Below are 23817 nucleotides of genomic sequence, written 5' to 3'. Positions count from 1 at the left end.
CACATCATTTTAATGTGCCTCTCCCCCCACATTATTTAAATGTGCCACACCACATCATTTTAATGTGCCTCTCCCACCACATTATTTTAATGTGCACCCCAACATCATTTAAATGTGCCCCACCACACGATTTTAATGTGCACCCCACATTATTTAAATGTGCTCTACCCACCACATGTTTTTAATGTGCCTCACCCACGACATCATTTTAATGTGCACTCCCACATTATTTAAATGCGCCCCACCACATCATTTTAATGTGCACTCCACATTATTTAAATGTGCCCCACCACATCATTTTAATGTGAACCCCCACATTATTTAAATGTGCCCAACCCACCACACCATTTTAATGTGCATCACCCCCCACATCATTTAAATGTGCCCCACCACACCATTTTAATGTGCACCCCACATTATTTAAATGTGCCCAACCCACCACATCATTTTAATGTGGCATCCCACACAATTTTAATGTGCCCAACCATGACATTTTATAGTGGCCCCCCAACATTTTAATGTGCACCCCCACATTATTTAAATGTGCTCCACCAGATCAGTTTAATGTGCCTCACCCACCATCTCATTTTAATGTGGCACCACACACAATTTTGTGTGTGTGTGTGTCCCCCATCAATTTAATGTGTCCCACCACGTCATTCTAATGTTGACCAACCCTTAATTTTAATGTGGCACACCACACAATTTTAATGTGCCCCACCACGTCATTTTATAGTGACCCCTCAATCTTTTTAATGTACCCCCTGTCATTTTGATGAGCCCCACCACATCATGTTATAGTGGCCCCCACCATCTTTTTAATGTACCCCCTGTCATTTTGATGAGCCCCACCACCAGGCACGTGCACACATAGGGCCCTATGGGTGCTTGAGCCCCTGCCCTTTTTTGCCTCGTCTTGAAAAGTGCCCTCTGCCTGTGTGTGTGTGTGTTTTTTTTTGTTTTGTTTTTTTGTAAATAACATTAATAAATTCCTGTCAGGGATGTAAAAAAAAACAGCGGTACAAAAACTCCACGTTTTCTTGTAATACCGGGTTGTTTGAGCCTGCCGCTTCCGCCAGAGAGAGAGAGAGAGGGCGAGTGAGTGAGTGAGTAAGTGAGAGGAGAGAGAGCCAACTGCGCCCCTGAGGAGACGTCACGTGACAGTGGAGCAACTTGAACCTGTGAGTTATGGTCTAGTCGCCGTCCACTTATTCAGCATCTAATATGGGTAATATTTCAGAAAAACGCTGTATTATTCTATTATTCAATGTGTCAGTTTCTGTTTTTGCTGGACGTCGGAGCACGGCGCATCAATTGAGCACGGCACATCAAGTCCGCACAGAGCAGAGCGGATCGTGCGGGACAGGAAGTAGTGTACAAAATACAAAATAAAACACCAGGTTAATTTTCAAAAATAAAATGCACTGTGTTTACGGCGGATCACATTTCTCTCACAGTAGAGGTTTAGATATAAAGTTTATTGTGACTTTGCTATTACTGTGTGGGTTAACAAAATAATAATAATAATAATGATAATAATAACAATAATAATAAGAAGAATAATGATAATGATAATAATAATTATTGTTATTATTAATAATAATAATTTCAGCATTCTGGGGATATAAGATGTAGGTTATCTGTTAGGAATATTACCATCTGTATTCAAACTTGATTCATGTTGATTATGCCTGCAGCACAATGCCAAAAAAAGAAAGGATACAGAAAAGGAAGGAGAAGGAGCGCCAGGAAGCAGCTAAGGGTAGCAGACCTCTTAATGTATGGCTAAAACCAAGTACTTGCATCATGGAAGCCCTGAATTTACATTGAGGAGCATATTTGGGTATGGGTGGCCTCCATCCTACAGCCCTCTACTGGCCCCTGCATGGTCCATATTTTTGGCCCTGTATTGCGTTTCAGTTGTTTAGTCTGAGCATTAAGTGAGAAAGACCATAAGTTACAACTTGATGGTGTTTTCATCAAGTTAAGGGAAGAAGGACAGATTTTCTCATTGAAGTTTTTTCCATTTGAGTATATATTTTCAAAGTTCATGTTGCACTGTTCAATGTTCAATATTAAAGTGCTTATCTTTAACAATAAATAGCCTAATAATAAACCAGTGTTGTGTTGCTTTTCATGTCTTCCAAGCCTATGATAATGTGAATTAACTCATTATGACAATAATTTGTTGACACAAAAGAAATGGCAATCACTTTTACCTACAAAGGACACACAGCTAAGTAGTTAGCTTCCTATTAGCAAATTTAATTTTACATTAATTTCCATATTGTGCAAAGGACCAAAAAAAAAATGTCCTGCCCTTTTCTGACTTTGAGCCCCTGCCCCTCTATAATCATGTGCACGTCCCTGCCCACCACAACATTTTATAGTGACCCTCCCATCATTTTACTGTGGACCACTCCTTAACTTTAATTTAGCCACCATATAATTTTATAGTGCCCCCCACCCACCCCTTTAATTTAATGTGCCCCATCACATCATTCTAATGTAGACCACCCCTTAATTTTAATGTGACATACCACACAAGTCTAATGTGGCATTTTATGTGGTCTGCAACATAATTTCAATGTGGCACTCCACGTCATTTTAAGTGGCTGACAAGGTCATTAAAGTGACCTGCCAAATGATTTTATGTGGCCCAACACATCACTTTTGTGGCCTGCGAAAGGATGGAAATAAAAAGTCCCTTTCTGGTTAATTGTTTTTGTTCTTTCAATGTTTACAGAAAACTGTTGCATATGTTCTACACTCTAATATTATATGATGTTACAGCCATTTTTTTTGGTTTTCAAAAATAAACAATTGTATAACTACTCATCAATCTGTCAAAAATATAATAATTAAAAAGAGTTGCATTTGTAAATTATATCACAAGGCTATTATATGTTAATATTCAGTGTTAAATGTGGCCCAATTAGGGCAGCAATAATTGCGATGTGGCCCTCAATAAAAAATTAGTTTGATACCCCGCATAGGTGCTTACGATGTGACGTTCGCGAACGTCATATCAAATATATATATATATATATATATATATATATATGTGTGTGTATATATCAGAGGTGGGACAAAGGGCAAAGACTTGAGACTTACTTGTGACTTGCAAAACAATGACTATTGTTTTGCAAGTCACAAGTAAGTCTCAAGTCTTTGCCCTCAAGTCCGAGTCAAGTCCCGAGTCAAGACAGGCAAGCCCCGAGTCAAGTCCAAAGTCAAGACTGGAAAGTCTCAAGTCAAGTCCTAAGTCCTGCATTTTGAGTTTCGAGTCCTTTCAAGTCCTTTTAACCACAGACTAATATATTAACACAGATTGTGTATGCTTTTCAAACGCTGTATTTATTTATTAAAACAAGTGCATTTTAAATTGCAGGAAAGAAAATTGTGCTGACATTGCACTTTATAATAGCACTATTAACCAGTCATTTTAAACATTAACTCATTCCTTTACAGAACAAACACATTGAAAAATAAAGTGCAAATGTACTTATTTGTACAAAAGTGTTAACATTGAAAAAACATGACATATACGTGAACATAACAAAAAAGTTGTACTTTTTATATGTCAGGGCCCTATGCTGCATTGCATTTGCAAAAGACCAAATTAGCCAAGAGTCTGTCAGTCATTTGTGCACGATGGGGGCGTAGTATGATGCCACCATGGTTGAAAAATCGCTCCACTGGAGCACTGGAGGCAGGCACTGCCAAGACTCTCATGGCCACTCGGAACAGTGAAGGAAGAGTCTTCATGTTCAATGCCCAGAACAAAAGAGGGGAGAGAGTTGTTTTGGGTTGGTGCACTACTTGTAAGTGTATCTTGTGTTTTTTATGTTGATTTAATTAAAAAAAGAAAAAAAAAGAAAACATTCTTGTGCGGCCCGATACCAATCGATCCACGGACCAGTACCGGGCCGCGGCCCGGTGGTTGGGGACCACTGAGGTAAACAACCAACAGTATGTCAGAAAGCTAGCTAAAACGGTACACATATTCATAATATAGTATACATTTTAACTGACCTTTATTTTACTATTTTTGTCTTTTTTTAGGTGGCTAAAATACGCGGTGCTGCTGACCGCCGTCTAACGTTACGTGTGATATATTGACTAACGTAACCCTGCTTAAAAAAAAATCACTGAACAAAAAGTATGAATAAGGTAGTGAACTGCAACAGATTCCCGTGTTTGCAATAACGTTACAACGTTAGCAGTGAGTTTACAGCCTCACTGATTTAACTACACAGCAAATAAAAGTCACATTACTTAGCCAATAAACGTTATCTTTCATTCAAAACTTACCGTTCTTTCTGCAACTTCAAATGCCGGACGAAGTTGGAAGTTGTTTCCTCTCCATCAGTAATTTTCGAACCGCATGTGTTGCATACTGCAAACCGTTTTGTGTTGACCACCTCGTAATTTTTATACCCAAACAAAATTATTTTAGGTATCATTTTTTGTTCACTGGCGTGTGGTTTGGACATGTCTTCTTCCTTGGTTGTCCTGCAATTTGATTGGATGAATGCTGTGTGATGAAAACAAAGTAGATCTAATTTGATTGGCTGTTGTACTGAGACCACACCAGCTGACACACGCAACGCTGATAGACAAGTACACAATGAAAAATACGGAGCGCTCCCGAATAACTTTTTCATCTTTGGGTTTTGGGGAAAGTAGCAAGTCATGTCAAGTCATGTCATGTCAATTCAAAAGGCTCAAGTCCAAGTGAAGTCACAAGTCATTGATGTTAAAGTCTAAGTCGAGTTGCAAGTCTTTTTACATTTTGTCAAGTCGAGTCTAAAGTCATCAAATTCATGACTCGAGTCCAAGTCATGTGACTCGAGTCCACACCTCTGGTATGTATATATATATATATATATACATATATAAATATATATCATATACATATATAAATATATATCATATACATATATACATACATATATGTGTATATATATATATATACATACACATACATATACTGTATTTTTACATATATATATATATATATATACATACATACATATATGTGTATATATATATATATATATACACACATATATACTGTACACACACATTATATATATATATATACACACACACATACATATATACTGTACACACACACAATATATATATATATATATATATATATATATATATGTGTGTGTGTATATATTTCTAACTACATTCCATTTTTTTGTTTTTTTCTTACATTTTTTCTGTTGTTTTTTTAAAATAGATATGGTATTTAAAAATACACAATTTAAAATTTTACCAGACTCGTTAAATATATTTCCACAAAGTATTAGGTCAATGTATCCGATACCAGCCTGAATTTTACTGAGTAAAATCGTAAAGTAAATCAGTGGTATCGCACTTTACCAGTGTCATGTATTAAGAATGTTAATTTTTGGATAATAATCATGAAATGCAGTTACTAGATTACATAAATGCTAATAAAAACTCTGCAATGATATATATATTTTACAGACAAAAAGTTGTCCAATTTATCCCATGCTTGTGCTACAGCTCATTGTGCAAAATGTAAATGTTTTAAGGTGAACTAAATGTGATCTCTGACCTCAGGACGCCCACCCAGACATTCAACATACAGCTCATGAAAAACAAACTTTTTTTAATTTTCAGTCAGTGGGCCAAATCACTTATATTAGAAAATAATACAATGGAAATGACTGCTGTTATTTCATTATTATAATAAGAAATTGAACTTATGTCGGCCCTAGGACAGGTGTGATGTTGCTCACTGAAAGCTAAGGGAGTTTGTGCGTTTGCTCAGACACATGAAAAAATTAGAGGGAACATTTGCGAGCAGCATCATAATTATTCCCTTACCCGCCTGTGAGATGTGTGCTCAAAAAAGATCAAAAGTCCGAAGTATAAAAATGTGAACACTCTGAATCAGCAGAAGTGCCATGTTTATTTGAGTACCGGTAGTCACTTTTGGAGAGCTTTCAGAAATGTCCAGATCTAAAAAATAAAATAAAATAGAAAAAATAAAAGCATACAAAGCCCCTTCTCATTGGAGTCTTGGCATGAGGAAGTAAGTGCATTTCTCCAAATAGTGACTTTCCTTCGGCCGTAAGACACACAAGCGATTGTGATATGATTATGTCATCAACACATATTGTTTATTGCAAAGCTAACGATGCTACTGCTCAATTCGGAGAAAAAAAAAAAAAGATATTCGAACAAGTCCTGAAACTAAACATTTCCACATGAACCACGTGAGCGCACCTGAACCGTTGAGCCAAAGTCTCGAGAAGGGATCAGTCGTTCATGAACACGAACACAAAAAGCACCAAAAGCATCCTGAGGTACAAAAGCCATCAAAGCTGGTGACTAAAATTTGAAGAGAACATCAACAAAATGTCAAACAAATCATGTAACCCATACAGAGTCCTTAGAATACGAGTGTCTGGATGACAACCCCCGCCTCCATTTACACAACAGCTTTCCTGACGTACAGTAGCAACATAAGTATTTGATCCCCTGTTGAGTTTGTAACGTTACCCCCTTCAAAGATATAAACATTTCTTATTTGTCACAGAGAGACAGAATGTAAAACAAAGTTTTGAGCCGCAGACCTCCACCAGGCCTTATTTCCCAATATCAAACAAGTCCTGAATGCAGACGGTGATCTGGATCAGCCCCGAAATCTCATCACGAGTTCTTTATCCCATTTCTGAGAGTTTTGTCAAAATACAGCCATAACGTTTGGAGCCATCTATATTATAACGGAATGAAAGCTACAAAGTGAAGCCTCTCTTTGTCTCTGTGGGTGGAAACGGGATAGCGAGCGCACACACACACACACACAGAAGACAAACGTAAAGCAACACAGTGGAAAGTATTAGGATCAGGCCCAAAATCGAATCAGTTGTTCCTTATCCTGTTTTTGACATTTCTGGAAAGTTTCACGAGAATCCGTTCATAACTTTTTGAGTTACTTAAAGCGGAAAGAAAGAAACAGAGCGAACTCTCTTGTCAGTCATCCACAGAAACGGTTCGGATTAGGCCCAAAATCTAAACGCCTGTTCCTGATCCTATTTCAAACATCTGGCCATAACTCTGTGAGATATTTTGAAGACTAACTGACTGACCGACAGCAAGGATGACATAACTTCCTGTAATGAGTAGCAAGCGTTGTGACCCCACAAAGTGGTTGAGTGTCCATGAAACACACATTTTGAGTCCTGTTCCTTAAAGAAAGTACTCCTGATCTCAAAGAGCTGTGAAAGGAGCTGGAGTGGATCATCAACAAGAAGCTTGGTGAGAAAGAGAGCACTATTTGGGCAAGAAATGGTGAATATTTACTGTTAAACTAATTCTCTTTGACATTCTGTCCCTCTACTCTTCACATCTTTGTAAGGGTTCAACGCACTCAAGCAGCAGGGGGTCCAAGACCTTTTTGTATACGAGTATCCTCAATGGGATGTCCGTGAAGACATGTCAGCATGAGGATGCCAATTTCGTCACCAGCCAATAAGTGCTGAGTTGGTCTAAATTGGCGTTAAATCCAACAGAAGGCAATAATGGAGTCTGATCACACGCCCGTTTTGTTACATGAATGAAAACCATTCCCTCCCAAACTCTGAAGGCAGTAAACAGATGAAGCAATCCAATAAAGGACAGACAAAGATTAGTGATTAAGAAAACCTGGATGTGGGGGAGGGGCTTTGAGGTGAGGGCCTGGTAAAAATCCATTCACAATCAAATTGTGATTCTTATTCATTCCAATTCTAAATCGATCCATAATTTTAAAAACATCGATGGATTAAAAAAAAAAAAAAAAAAAAAAAAAGGAAACATTTTTGCTTTTCTAACCTATAACCTGTTTTGAAAAAATAAAATAAAATAATTATTTATATATATATATATATATATATATATATATATATATATATATATATATATATATATATATATATATATATGCAGTACAGGCCATACCTTCTCATTCAATGCGTTTTCTTTATTTTCATGACTATTTACATTGTAGATTGTCACATCAAAACTATGAATGAACACATGTACTTAACAAAAGGTGAAATAACGGTAACTGAAAACGTGTTTTATATCCTAGTTTCTTAAAAATAGCCACCCTTTGCTCTGATTACTGCTTTGCACACTCTTGGCATTCTCTCCATGAGCTTCAAGCACACCTGTGAAGTGAAAACCATTTCAGGTGACTACCTCTTGAAGCTCATCGAGAGAATGCCAAGAGTGTCCGAAAAAGTAATCGGAGCAAAGGGTGGCAATTTTGAAGAAACTAGAATATAAAACACATGTGTACTTAACAAAAGGTGAAATAACTGAAAACGTGTTTTATATTCTAGTTTCTTCAAAATAGCCACCTTTTGCTGTGATTACTTTTACGCACGCTCTTGGCATTCTCTCCATGAGCTTCAAGCTCACCTGTGAAGTGAAAACCATTTCAGGCAACTACCTCTTGAAGCTCATGGAGAGAATGCCAAGAGTGTGCGAAAAAGTAATCAGAACAAAGGGTGGCTATTTTGAAGAAACTAGAATATAAAACACATGTGGCGTTATGTTCTTAACAAAAAACGGTGAAATAACTGAAAACATGTTTTATATTCTTTATATTATACTGCTTTGCACACTGTTGGCATTCTCTCTATGAGCTTCAAGCACACCTGTGAAGTGAAAACCATTTCAGGCGGCGACCTCTTGACGCTCATCGAGAGAATGCCAAGAGTGTGCAAGCCAAGGGTGGCTATTTTGAAGAAACTAGAATATAAAACGTGTTTTCAGTTATTTCACCTTTTTTTGTGTTAAGTACATAACTCCACGTGTTCATTCATAGTTTTGATGTGACAATCGACAATGTAAATAGTCATCAAAATAAAGAAAACACATAGAATGAGGAGAGTGTGTGTCCAAACCTTTGGCCTGTACTATATATACACACAGGTAAAAGCCAGTAAATTAGAATATTTTGAAAAACTTGATTTATTTCAGTAATTGCATTCAAAAGGTGTAACTTGTACATTATATTTATTCATTGCACACAGACTGATGCATTCAAATGTTTATTTCATTTAATTTTGATGATTTGAAGTGGCAACAAATGAAAATCCAAAATTCTGTGTGTCACAAAATTAGAATATTACTTAAGGCTAATACAAAAAAGGGATTTTTAGAAATGTTGGCCAACTGAAAAGTATGAAAATGAAAAATATGAGCATGTACGATACTCAATACTTGGTTGGAGCTCCTTTTGCCTCAATTACTGCGTTAATGCGGCGTGGCATGGAGTCGATGAGTTTCTGGCACTGCTCAGGTGTTATGAGAGCCCAGGTTGCTCTGATAGTGGCCTTCAACTCTTCTGCGTTTTTGGGTCTGGCATTCTGCATCTTCCTTTTCACAATACCCCACACATTTTCTATGGGGCTAAGGTCAGGGGAGTTGGCGGGCCAATTTAGTAAACCAGGCACGGGTAGATTTTGCGCTGTGTGCAGGCGCCAAGTCCTGTTGGAACTTGAAATCTCCATCTCCATAGAGCAGGTCAGCAGCAGGAAGCATGAAGTGCTCTAAAACTTGCTGGTAGACGGCTGCGTTGACCCTGGATCTCAGGAAACAGAGTGGACCGACACCAGCAGATGACATGGCACCCCAAACCATCACTGATGGTGGAAACGTTACACTAGACTTCAGGCAACGTGGATCCTGTGCCTCTCCTGTCTTCCTCCAGACTCTGGGACCTCGATTTCCAAAGGAAATGCAAAATTTGCATGGTTGGGTGATGGTTTGGGGTGCCATGTCATCTGCTGGTGTCGGTCCACTCTGTTTCCTGAGATCCAGGGTCAACGCAGCCGTCTACCAGCAAGTTTTAGAGCACTTCATGCTTCCTGCTGCTGACCTGCTCTATGGAGATGGAGATTTCAAGTTCCAACAGGACTTGGCGCCTGCACACAGCGCAAAATCTACCCGTGCCTGGTTTACGGACCATGGTATTTCTGTTCTAAATTGGCCCGCCAACTCCCCTGACCTTAGCCCCATAGAAAATCTGTGGGGTATTGTGAAAAGGAAGATGCAGAATGCCAGACCCAAAAACGCAGAAGAGTTGAAGGCCACTATCAGAGCAACCTGGGCTCTCATAACACCTGAGCAGTGCCAGAAACTCATCGACTCCATGCCACGCCGCATTAACGCAGTAATTGAGGCAAAAGGAGCTCCAACCAAGTATTGAGTATTGTACATGCTCATATTTTTCATTTTCATACTTTTCAGTTGGCCAACATTTCTAAAAATCCCTTTTTTGTATTAGCCTTAAGTAATATTCAAATTTTGTGACACACGGAGTTTTGGATTTTCATTTGTTGCCACTTCAAATCATCAAAATTAAATGAAATAAACATTTGAATGCATCAGTCTGTGTGCAATGAATAAATATAATGTACAAGTTACACCTTTTGAATGCAATTACTGAAATAAATCAAGTTTTTCAAAATATTCTAATTTACTGGCTTTTACCTGTATATTCAACCAAATAATACATTGCGAGACTCGATTTGAATCGAGAATGAATCTGAATACAATCGTCACCCCAGAAATGGGATTGAATAGTTAGGTGCCTAAAGAAAAAAAGGCCCGCCCCCATAGAGCCACCATCCAATGGGGTAAACATAAAGGTGATTGGAACCAGGTGGAACCAGACTCCATGAGAGGGTCTGGACCAGGTTCAACTTGTTGATGGACTGATGAAAAAGTGACATAAGAAAAGGGTGATTTTAAGAGGAGAAGAACTTCCTGTATGAGGGATGTTTGGCACTTTACTGTCGTCCACAGTCGATTCCGAGAAAAGGCGGTCAGACGATGGCGTTGGTACTTCGAAGGCCGACGCCACGGGCGAACTGCTCGAGGAGGCCTGAGATTGCGGCGGAGGGGCTGGACACCACGGACTTCAAACCTACCGTGGAGCTGTAGGCTGCCAGGAAGGTTTCCCGTACCGCTTCTAGACGGGCCTGACGCTCGGAGGGCAAGCAACGCCTGTGTTGAAGAACAAGGAGGTTTTGTTGGCAAACACCAAGATGCAAACCACTGAAAAAGTCTAAATTGAATGATAAAAAGTGAATGAACAACATAAAAAGCAAATCAAATGTTTAAAATACAAATTTTGATTGATTGATTGAAACTTTTATTAGTAGATTGCACAGTACAGTACATATTCCGTACAATTGACCACTAAATGGTAACACCCAAATAAGTTTTTCAACTAGTTTAAGTCAGGGTCCACGTTAATCAATTCATTGTAAATTAATTCAATTATCATTCTTCTGTCTTTTTGTTGTTCTTTTACGTCGCATACGAGATCTTAAAGATACTTTCAGATAGCATCCTTCTTCACAAAATACTCAAGTGAAAGTAAAGAATATGCTGCATTAAAGCAGCACTAAGTAACTTTTCAACCATTTTAAAATAGTTTAATAACTTTTGGGATGATACAAAACCCAAAACCAGTGAAGTTGGCACGCTGTGTAAATCGTAAATAAAAACAGAATACGATGATTTGTAAATCCAAACCAAAACCTGTATGTACCGTTCAGCATTAATGGCGCCTTCACAGATGTGTAAGTTACCCATGCGTTGGGCACTAATACACCCCCATACCATCACAGATGCTGGCTTTTCAACTTTGCGCTTATAACAATCCGGATGGTTCTTTTCCTCTTTGTTCCGGAGGACACGACGTCCACAGTTTCCAAAAACAATTTGAAATGTGGACTCGTCAGACCACAGAACACTTTTACAGGGAAGCCGGCGGCATTTCTGGGTGTTGTTGATAAATGGCTTTAACTTTGCACAGTAAAGTTTTAACTTGCACTTACAGATGTAGCGACGAACTGTAGTTACTGACAGTGGTTTTCTGAAGTGTTCCTGAGCCCATGTGGTGATATCCTTTACACACTGATGTTGCTTTTTGATGCAGTATCGCCTGAGTTGGTTTTCGGCCTTGCAGTGATTTCTCCAGATTCTCTGAACCTTTTGATAATATCACGGACCGTAGATGGTGAAATCCCTAAATTCTTTGCAATAGCTGGTTGAGAAATGTTGTTCTTAAACTGTTGGACAATTTGCTCATGCATTTGTTCACAAAGTGGTGACCCTCGCCCCATTCTTGTTTGTGAATGACTGAGCATTTCATGGAATCTGTTTTTATACCCAATCATGGCACCCACTTGTTCCCAATTAGCCCGTTCACCTGTGGGATGTTCCAAATAAATGTTCAATGAGCATTCCTCAACCTTCTCAGTCTTTTTTGCCACTTGTGCCAGCTTTTTTTAAAAACATGTTGCAGGCATCAAATTCCAAATGAGCTAATATTTGCAAAAAATAAAGTTTTCCAGTTCGAATGTTAATTATCTTGTCTTTGCAGTCTATTCAATTGAATATAAGTTGAGAAGAATTTGCAAATCATTGGATTCAGGTTTTATTTACCATTTACACAACGTGACAACTTCACTGTTTTTTTTTTTTTTTTACATGGACATACAACTAGTTGAATGACTCCTCTGTCATGGCCTGAGGGGGTTTGTATCGCTTTCACTGGCACTAAGCAACTTTGAGGATGTCATAAAGAAATACAATCATGTGTGCTTACGGACTGTATCACTGCAGACTGTATTGATCTATATTGATATATAATGTATATATTGTGTTTTTTATGTTGATTTAATAAAATAATAAAATAAAAACATTATTATTTTTTTGTTTTGTTTTTTTAAATTTCTTGTGCGGCCCGGTACCAATCGGGCCGCGGCCCGGTACCAATCGGGTAGTTGGGGACCACTGGTCTACATAAAATATAATGGTGGTTCTTTGGTCAAAATGTTGCATCGATGATGTTTTACAGATCATCTTCAAGTCGCTTTCTGACAGTCGCTTCCAGATGCGCCGTTTTGTGGGCGGTCTTATTTACGTGGCTCACCTTCGACAGCGTCTTCTCCCCGTCATCTTTGTTGAAGTGTCAAAATATGGAGCTAACTGTTTTAATGACATTCAGACTTTACTTCAATCAATAACGGCGCAGCATCTCCTCATCCGGAAACAACAACACCGGAAATGTGTCCCGTGAAAAAACGTCCGCCCAGAACTCTCTACAGGTAAAAGCCAGTAAATTAGAATATTTTGAAAAACTTGATTTATTTCAGTAATTGCATTCAAAAGGTGTAACTTGTACATTATATTTATTCATTGCACACAGACTGATGCATTCAAATGTTTATTTCATTTAATTTTGATGATTTGAAGTGGCAACAAATGAAAATCCAAAATTCCGTGTGTCACAAAATTAGAATATTACTTAAGGCTAATACAAAAAAGGGATTTTTAGAAATGTTGGCCAACTGAAAAGTATGAAAATGAAAAATATGAGCATGTACAATACTCAATACTTGGTTGGAGCTCCTTTTGCCTCAATTACTGCGGCGTGGCATGGAGTCGATGAGTTTCTGGCACTGCTCAGGTGTTATGAGAGCCCAGGTTGCTCTTATAGTGGCCTTCAACTCTTCTGCGTTTTTGGGTCTGGCATTCTGCATCTTCCTTTTCACAATACCCCACAGATTTTCTATGGGGCTAAGGTCAGTCACTGATGGTGGAAACTTTACACTAGACTTCAGGCAACGTGGATCCTGTGCCTCTCCTGTCTTCCTCCAGACTCTGGGACCTCGATTTCCAAAGGAAATGCAAAATTTGCATGGTTGGGTGATGGTTTGGGGTGCCATGTCATCTGCTGGTGTCGGTCCACTCTGTTTCCTGAGATCCAGGGTCAACGCAGCCGTCTACCAGCAAGTTTTAGAGCACTTCATGCTTCCTGCTGCTGACCTGCTCTATGGAGATGGAGATTTCAAGTTCCAACAGGACTTGGCGCCTGCACACAGCGCAAAATCTACCCGTGCCTGGTTTACGGACCATGGTATTTCTGTTCTAAATTGGCCCGCCAACTCCCCTGACCTTAGCCCCATAGAAAATCTGTGGGGTATTGTGAAAAGGAAGATGCAGAATGCCAGACCCAAAAACGCAGAAGAGTTGAAGGCCACTATCAGAGCAACCTGGGCTCTCATAACACCTGAGCAGTGCCAGAAACTCATCGACTCCATGCCACGCCGCATTAACGCAGTAATTGAGGCAAAAGGAGCTCCAACCAAGTATTGAGTATTGTACATGCTCATATTTTTCATTTTCATACTTTTCAGTTGGCCAACATTTCTAAAAATCCCTTTTTTGTATTAGCCTTAAGGAATATTCTAATTTTGTGACACACGGAATTTTGGATTTTCATTTGTTGCCACTTCAAATCATCAAAATTAAATGAAATAAACATTTGAATGCATCAGTCTGTGTGCAATGAATAAATATAATGTACAAGTTACACCTTTTGAATGCAATTACTGAAATAAATCAAGTTTTTCAAAATATTCTAATTTACTGGCTTTTACCTGTAATTACTAAAGCTCAGTGGGTGAATAATGTAAACTCACTACACCGCTATGTTTTAGCGCTTTCATAGGCGCTACTTCATATTAGAAATGGCAACAGCAGAGGATGAATGTCCCTTAACAAGAAGATAGAGAAAAAGAAGAAGCTTATTAACTACGGTGTCGACATGGACTACAAAGACGGACGCGCGCAATTTTTCAAGATTAATGCAGATTCCAAATACAGATCAGCAGGTACCAGAAGGTAAGAAAAGCTGCTTTTGCATAATATTGCGAAAACAAAACGCCAGATAATATGTTTAAACCTTATACACACACACCATAATAATACTCCTATGTTGAAGCACAGTACAATCCATCAAGCGGTGCGGCTTCCTACCTTACAAAGTCTTACTAAAACATTTTGACAGATTTTTGAGCGCCATGTGGATTGTTCTATATTATCAATGGCACATATAAAATGGTCATATTGTCATCATAGTGCAGTCTACACTATCTCTTTTGCATGACTGCCATCTAGTGGTCACACTTATCATTTCAACATGTACCAAATAAAATTGCTTCGAGGTCGGTAAGCAAAACCAGAATTATTCCGTACATTAGGTGCACCGGGTTACAAGGCGCATTGTCGAGTTTTGAGAAAAAAAAAAGATTTTAAGTGCACCTTATAGTCCGTAAAATACGGTAAATGAAAATGAATAACTTTAATTGAACAAGTGTTTTAGCACGCCTCCACCAGAGGAAGCAGCTGTACTCACATGCGCCCATTGGGACCCTCCTCCTGGAAGCTGAAAGGCAGGGGGGAGTCATAGGGAGCAGCCACGGCAGACGAGGTGGAGGATGCGCAGGCCAGAGGCGGCGGCAAGGGAAGATGATCATGGATGCTGCCGCAACCTGATACTATCTGCCAACTGCCGTACTCTGTCGACAGGGAAGACCCAGAGCGAGCGTAGTCGGCTGCTAACCTGCAGGAGGACGGGACAGAAAGCGCTTGCATATGTGATTGGTATTTTGGCTTTAATGTATCAATTTAAGCAGAGACAAGGTTGCTGCTCTCCGTTTTCAAGCCTGTCACACATCGAGTGGAGCCAAGTGAGAAACCCAATTGGAGTTTCCAGCGTTTACTTTGTCAATGTCTGTACGAACTTAAACTGTAAAAGCATGCTTATGATATACTTTTATTCTTCAAAACTTCCATATTTCCCCTTTAATTTAGGAAACTCACACGGAATGGGCGTTGTTGACGCTATTGCGTCTTTGGTGCTATGTTTAGCAAGAAAATATCCTTAATAGTATTAAATAACTAGATTAATAATCTAATTGCATATTCAATAGCATCACCATACTGTATCTCGATATTGCTAAATAATGTTGGAAACCAAAGATTGCTGAGCAAGAAATCTAACTAAACAATGAGACAAAATATGAACTTCACACCATTAAAACTGCAGACATGGACGGTAGAGGACAGCCACATATTTGCACCAGGAAATCAACAGCAAAAACTGAACAAATTATTTTTCTCATTAACGTCACGATCACAGCAATACGGCACTTGTTATTGTCAAATCAAATACAATACCTAGCGATGCACAAGTAAGTCCAACATTGTTTTTCTCAGATTAAGGCGTAATAGGTGGACCCCTCCAGCTGTAAAGACATATTTTATACTTTAGAACATTGTGACTGCAGAAGGAAGTAACTTGAATAGCCGACCTCAGTGAAGATGAATAGTTCAAATCAGTGGTTCTCAAACTTTTTTCACCAAGTACTACCTCAGAAAATAATTGTCTCTCCAAGTACAACCTTAATGACCAACATTAAATAACAGTAGAATAGTAAACCTAAGTATTCTACTACTTATATTCTAGTATTCTACCTAAAAAAGAAAGTCTACGGGCTATAGAGGGCTATAGAGCGTTTTCTATTCGGGCTCCAGTACTCTGGAATGCCCTCTCGGTTAACAGTTAGAGATGCTACCTCAGTAGAAGCATTTTAGTCCCATCTTAAAACTCATTTGTATATTCTAGCCTTTAAATAGACCCCCTTTTAGACCAGTTGATCTGCCGTTTATTTTCTGCTCGGGACCCAGGGTGGACCACTCATCTGTGCATCAGTTGGGGACATCTCTGCGCTGCTGACTTGTCTCCACTTATGATCTCCTGCTGGCCCCACTATGGACTGGAATCTCACAATATTATGCTAGATCCACTATGGACTGGACTCTCACAATATTATGCTAGATCCACTCGACGTCCATTGCACCAGTCGCCCACATCTGCAGTCCCCTCCAAGGTTTCTCATTGTATCCCATTAGGTTGAATTTTTTCTTGCCCTGATGTGGGATCTGAGCCGAGGATGTCGTTGTGGCTTGTGCAGCCCTTTGAGACACTCGTGATTTAGGGCTATATAAGTAAACGTTGATTTATTGATATTCATTAAAAACAAGACAGAAGTTCTATTTAACAAGTATATTTAATATTTTGACCACTGTAACATTGCACACAGTTTAAACAGTAACACTGTTTGAATATTTATTGAAATGATTATTTGGTGTACGACTAGATGGATGCCCGCCAATGTTCCCTCTAATTGTTCATGTGTCTGAGCAAACACAAAAACTCCCTGAGCATTCAGTGGAGCACATGTGAGCAACATCACACGTGGCAATACTAGCAGCACACCTGTCTCAAACCAATCTTTTATAATAACACTCAAATGAGAGGAGTCATTTTCATGAGATTATTTTGTAATATTAGTGATTTGGCCCACTTGTAATGAAAATAAAATAAATGTTGTTTTTCTTAAGCTATGGATTAGTATTGTACAATATGTCTGGGTGGGGGTCCTGCTTTGGAAATCATTTGTACCCCTTTCAGAGATCACATTTAGTTCCCCTTAAACATCCTCATGTTGCACAATGAAATGTAAGCATAGGATGAAGTGTGCATTCCTGTAACTTTCTCTAGTAACAGCATTCTATGATTAATATCAATAAATTAACATTAATAATAAATGACAGTAGAATAAGCATATGTATGACTGAGGAGTCATAGTGTAACTTTGTGTGGTGTTTGCGTTGTCCGACTTTTTGTGTGGCCGTAAACGCACCAGTGGCTTAGTGGTATGCGTGTTGGTGACAGATGACAAGTTGGTTTTGGCCTGGTTTGTACGGCAGAAAATGACTAGTTTTTCGAGATAGAAGTTTTTTACTCATGTTTTTGGTGTGATTATGGCCGAATATAAAGAGTTTTGCTCAATAAAGTGATCGATATAATTCCTGTCCTCGAAGCATCTCGATAGACGTTACAATAATTGAACGGTGTTCAATTGAACGGTGTTGACGAACACCGTTAGGGCCGCTTGTTGTCACTGTCACTCAGAGTTGCATTGCAAAATTACACAGAATAAATGTGTTTATTTTGTTTAGAATTCAGATGGGATTTGATTTGGTGCGCGGCATATATTTGCTGTGCGCAGAGGACGCTTGAGCAGTGCGCAATTGCGCAGGCGCGCACCTTAGAGGGAACGTTGATGCCCGCGTACCACAGTTTAGGAATCCCTACTCTTTAGAACACTATTTCTCTTAAAAGAGTATAAATCCACTCCATCCCATTTCAGTCCTTTTTTTTATAATTGACTACACTTGTGTGCATGTTGGCTTTAAAAACATTCTTGTCACAGTCCTTGTAAAGCAGTGCAATTTTACCAGATTCTGTTGGTTCTCCTCACCTTCGGCCAGGGACAGCCAACGGGCTGCTGCCAGTGCGTGTGACGGCATGTTCGGAATGGTTGGAGGAGGAACTGCTGGAAGACCTGGCCTCACTGAGGGGGTTTGGGAGCGGTTCATCTAGAGGGTTCGGTTTGGCCCACACGACCATTTGAGGAGAGGAAGTGGTGCCTTTTTTCCTAAGGAGTCAAACAGTGAGCATAGGATGCCACAGAAGATCTAATACGAGTGTGTGGTACCGACCAAGTGGACAGTGGAGGCTGGCTGGTGAAGAGGTCCACAGTGTCGCTGGTGAAGCTGGAAGCTACACCTGCCTCCTCAGTGATTAGGGAAAACTCACTGCTCAGACTGGTCACACTACCATGATCCCTAGACTCTGGAACAACACATCACGAAATGAAAAGTCAAGTTTTAAAAAACCAGAACAGCTATTTCAAGCCACAATAAAAACAGGTAGAAAATACCACAAATAAAATACACAGGGTTTAAAATGTAGTTTTTAAGTTGTTATAAATGATAGACTAATTACACTCAGCCTATTGATGAATAAACATCATACAACACAGCCAAATATGAAAGCAACATGTATTTTTGTATGATGAATTGTATGTTTGTAATTAATTTTTGTTAATGTCTAATGTTTGTGTCTCAAAACTGTGTAATGTTATACTGTATGCATCCATTTATCAGGTCAGGGACAGACGCGGAAGGAGATTTTTACAACAAAGTTGTAAAGCTTAGTTATATGTCAGATAGTAGGTGTTTTTTTTAGCCTTCGCGTTTGTTGCATTTTTGTTGCATTTCGCTTGATTGTAAAATATGTCGATGGAGAGGGGGTGTGACGTTCATATGTTGTCAATATTCAGTGTTTTATCGTTCATAGTTAATATTGTAAATCCCACATTCTTTATTTTCATGTACATTCTGGGTGTCTCATTCAGTAAAAACAAAATTAAATTCCATTCAGTTTTTTAAGGCGGTCTGTCATAACGTTTTTAGCATTCAGACATTATTGTGAGGTTTTGTATTATCCATCCATCCATTTTGTACCGCTTGTTCCTTTTGGGGTCGCTGGAGCCTATCTCATTCGGGCGGTAGGCGGGGTACACCCTGGACAAGTCGCCACCTCATCGCAAAAGTTTTGTATTAGTGTTCCTAAAAATAGATATGCCGGCCCCCAGACACATTTTTTCCTCTAAATTTGGCCCCCTGAGGCAAAATAATTGCCCAGGCCTGGTCTAAGCTGTCTATAGCCAACATTCAAGGGAAACAGCAAAGTGGCCACTATAGACAGGGGGCCACTATACGCAGGTTTGAGCTATTTTGAATTTTTCGACCATCTTGATTTTTTTTTACCAATACATGCATTACATATAGAGTGTGTGATTGGGTAATACATATGCTTTGTAGACAGGCATAACAGCCAAATAATAATAAACACATAAATAACTAGAAAAGCACTGGGAGAGCTCACGTGTGTGACGAACATTCAGCACTGTGTGTGAAAATTACACATTTATCAAGCAAGAAGTGTGTTGTGGTGCAGATTCACCAAGAAGAACACAGCATACAGGTCAGATTGAAAGAATCATACGTCTTTAGTCTTTTCTCTACCTCTCTCTCACCCTTCTATCCTTTTCTCACTTTTGCTATTCTTTCCTCTCCTCTCTCTATCTCAGGACCAGGGCTCGAATTTAACCACGGCAACTGCGACAAAAGCCGCGACCGTCTCCGTCATTTGCAGTGAGCCCTAAAAAATTGACCAATATCTGCGGCAAGAACATGACGTGACCGCCCTTGACTTTTTACTTGTTAAGGGACGAGGGATGTAACAGTAAACAGTGTAATGATAATTAGCGATTCAATTCCAGACGGTTAGTAATACCGTCAAGTTTTTTGATTATCGAAAAACTGTCATTTATTAATGCATTTTAGGCAACACGAAGTCAGGGGCATGCGCACTAGCGTCGTTTGGCTTGATAATCATGGCGGACAAGCGACACAGACTTGGCTGCGGAGATTTCCCCTCAAAGAGGAGCCAAGCACTTGTTTTAACGTCATTTTCCCTCGCTTCCCACCATGCATTTAAGAGCGCACTGCTGTGTTTAGATGGAGACAGGTGTGGACAATATTGGAAACACTTGTCCCCACACTAAAGGTATACAGCGAAGAAGAAAACTGATATTTTGCAGCAGGCGATGTGTCGTGAATGTTGTCACAACTTCTTTATAAAGTCTTTACTTTGTTTACTGGGATGTTCACTCCTCCTTTATTTAACTGCAAACTGTATTAGTGTTCAAATAACATCAATACTGGCTAAAATGTTTTGTCATCTCATCGAACTGAACGACGGCTGTGAAGATTGTGTATTCAATGTGAGAGGTGTCACTCTTTATTTCTGTTGGCCAAACTGTTGCACTGAACCAAGAGAAGAACAAAGCTTGTTTATTAGACTTCATCTTCATTAGCCAAACTGCTTTGTTTTTTATTTTAATATTAAAAAGTAAACACAAGGTTTTTATACATTACTTGTGTTTTTTTCATGTCACAAGCGTATTACTTCAAAAACCATTCATGTGACACAGCATTTTGTTAATGTGTTATTGTGTATAGTTAATTCCTATATCACATCTGCTCAAACTCTTAATGGATCTGTCCCGATACATCATCTACATGTACATATAAAGGTACATAACTAAAAAATAAAAAAAAATAAAAAAAACCTCCCTCTATCAAAATGTAAAAATAAAGATAAAGGCATGCTTGGGAGCCCCTGCCTCCAAAGAAAATAATGTTTGCCTTGGTGCCCTAAAATACGAGCCCTCCTTTAAGGAACACTTGCCTTGACCTTAAAAAGTTAAAATTCAAGGCCTGCAGGACTGATCAGGTGAACTATCTACACCTGGACCCTGGTGCAGCGTTTTATTTGAAGTGTTTTTGTCACAGTTGTTTGCCAATGAAAGTGTGTCAAGTGTATAAGTAGTCCAGTCTCCTTTGCTTTGTTGTTGCTTTAAAGCCGGGTCGTGACATCATCACATTCATTCAACCACACATTTAGGTCTTTCTATAGTGAAAGTAGTTTGTGAGATGTATCCGTGGAGGGGCGATTGCAACATAATTGTTAACGCTGTTCACGTGCATGTCTTTGTCCGAGCGGTGATTAACATGAAGTGACTTACTTAATTGGCAGAGGTCCTCTAGGGTGAAGTCGCTCTCCTTCAAGTGGGAGTTCTTCCTTCTGCAAGCAAAGAGCACGATGAAAAACAGCAGCTCGACATCAGGATGGCATGCATGAACATACAACACACCTCTGTTTTCGAACAGCAGAGAATTTCTCTGAGACAATGTGCTTCAAAAAATTGAAGCAGAAAAAGAAAATCTGAAGGAGAAAGAATACCTTGGTCAAAGGGAGGAACACCAAATTAAATGACAAACATTCATTCATCGTTAGCGTTGAGCAGACATTTTCATTACCAACCACAACCCTTCTGTTAAATATGTATAAGTAATTCATCAAGTCATTTTTTATTATTTTATTGTCTATTCTTGCCAACAAACTGAGAATGAGACAATGATTGACAGTATATGATTTCAACTGGTTTAGGAACAAAGACATTTGTTTTTTGTATTTTAAATGTTCTGAACAATAAAATGTGTTTATACAGCCTTCAAATAACTTTTATACAATTTCATGTTTTGTATGTTTTAGTTTGAAATCTTGCCCCAAAGGCCGCATTTTGGAAAGTCTCCATCCTGCCTTTTTTTTAAAAAAAAGAGAAAGATATAAAGTATGTCAAATAAGTATTTGATCCCCTGTTTGTAAGCTGACCTCCTTACACTCAGTCCATCATTGTTATGGTCATACAAACAGAGAATGACAGAAGAAAAGCGAGTGTACCTCCTCCCCCTTGGAGAGTCGGTCTGGCAGCATGTGACTGCAAATAGAAACAGAACGATGGAACATTGTTAGGAGGAAGTGAAACAACATAGAAGTTGCATTTGTAACAAGGTCCATGTATTTGAAAAGAAGAACTTTGTGAACATATATAATGCATAAAGAGCTATATGAACATCCATATTGTATAAAGAGCTATGTGAACATATATATTGCATAAAGAGTTATGTGAACATCTATATTGTAAAAAGCAACATGGGCCCTATTCTTCAGTTTGTGCTTAAGTGATTTTTTTTTGCATGGCTGAAGTTTTGCACCTTTTTCTTGTTCGTATTCTCCCTATCTAGCCCGCGGACTCGCCCACCCCGCATAAATCAGGCAAATGTGCTTAAGTCGTGAATGAAGGCGAGCTCACTACCAATGTGGTGGATGCCTTTTTTTTCTCGGTTGCAGGAAAATTGTGGAAGGTGAAGTTTTTCCAACACCTGCGAAAGTTGTAGAAACCTGTGTAAAAGATAACACTAAATTTGAAAAGGTCGTATTATTCCAGGCAGTGATTGTCACTTGAACGTGTGTCGTCATGGTAATGTAGTGCGTGTATGCACGCTACAACAGCTTCTTCTTCCTGGCTGGATGCAAATAATAATCTGTAGATTAAACTTTGTTTACTTGTTATTATAACTACCGTGTTACTGGTGATGTTAATAGTTCTGTTAAGTGTGAATATTTGTGAAGCTGTGACACGTCAGAGGAGACGAAGACAGCTGTTTGTGTGTCCCCGTGTGCTTGCACGGGATGCGTAGCAGCTGACAGAAACCGTCAAAAGAAATGAATGGTATCAATTGATAGACGCTACATTATATTTGCGATTTCTATTAAATAGTCGCATAATTCAATGATCACAGATCCAGATGAAATTGCTGCATTGAACGTTTGTACCAGGATATTCAAACATGGCAGATATACACGGAGTCCCCTTCCACTGGGGTCACACTCACAAGACTAGAGTGTGTATTTTGTGCTTAGTTAGTTAATACAGAGTAGCATTATGGTCCTTTTGTCTTCATCTCAATGGAAGTTTCCAGGTTTCTTATTCAAAGCATTCAAAATAGATTTGATAGTTTGCTGAGAGTTTGGTGACATCATCATAGCTGTTTTTGGACTCATGTTTGCTTTTTCTCTGTGTGTGCATTTCAGTTCCTTTCCTGTGACCTTATTTTGGAAGTTTCACTTCCTCGCGCCGTGCACAGGCTTCCACACCTGCTGCCTGACTGGCAACCCAGACACAGCTGTACCCGGTTGTCAATCAGTCTCCTATTTCAGACAAGGTTGGATCATTGCTTCGCGCACTGCTTTGCTTTGCTTGACGTACACGTGTTGTTCCCTTGACAAAAGATACTTTATGCCCTGTGCATCTACTTTTGCACTTGCCTTCTTTTGTTTTTCACCGATCATTTTGTGAGACAGTTTTCTGTTAATTTATCGCCTTCTGTTTATATAAATAATAGTATTTTTTTCCTCACAGTCTGCGTCCCGTCTCTTCCAGCTTCTGACAAGTTTCTTTTATAATGTTATTATGTGTGGTGCACAATGCATGTAACACTTCAAGTGCAATATAATAATACACCTTCAAGGGGCGCTGGACTTATTCCAGCCTAAAGGCGCATAAGAACAACACTACTTAGGTCGATGGGAGA

General features: G+C 39.1%; 1 protein-coding gene across 2 annotated transcripts in view; it reads right to left on the bottom strand.

The window, feature by feature from the left end:
* Window positions 1–10469: 10469 nt before the first annotated feature.
* mtmr14 (myotubularin related protein 14) overlaps window positions 10470–23817 on the bottom strand; it is a 70970-nt gene continuing 57622 nt past the window's right edge. For both annotated transcript variants that reach the window (XM_061937910.2, XM_061937919.2), the window contains 7 exons: window positions 22124–22160; window positions 21534–21604; window positions 21405–21463; window positions 18469–18601; window positions 18228–18404; window positions 15254–15460; window positions 10470–11046 (listed from right to left, as the gene is read on the bottom strand). In XM_061937910.2, the coding sequence (XP_061793894.1) occupies window positions 10866–11046; window positions 15254–15460; window positions 18228–18404; window positions 18469–18601; window positions 21405–21463; window positions 21534–21604; window positions 22124–22160 (865 nt within the window). In that variant the 3' untranslated portion in view covers window positions 10470–10865. The remainder of the gene's footprint in view (window positions 11047–15253; window positions 15461–18227; window positions 18405–18468; window positions 18602–21404; window positions 21464–21533; window positions 21605–22123; window positions 22161–23817) is intronic.

This window comes from Nerophis lumbriciformis, linkage group LG03 (assembly GCF_033978685.3).
Source record: "Nerophis lumbriciformis linkage group LG03, RoL_Nlum_v2.1, whole genome shotgun sequence".
Taxonomy (NCBI): Eukaryota; Metazoa; Chordata; class Actinopteri; order Syngnathiformes; family Syngnathidae; genus Nerophis; species Nerophis lumbriciformis.
The sequence above is the reverse complement of the archived record's forward strand: the minus strand, read 5'-3'. Positions and strand labels throughout refer to the sequence as shown.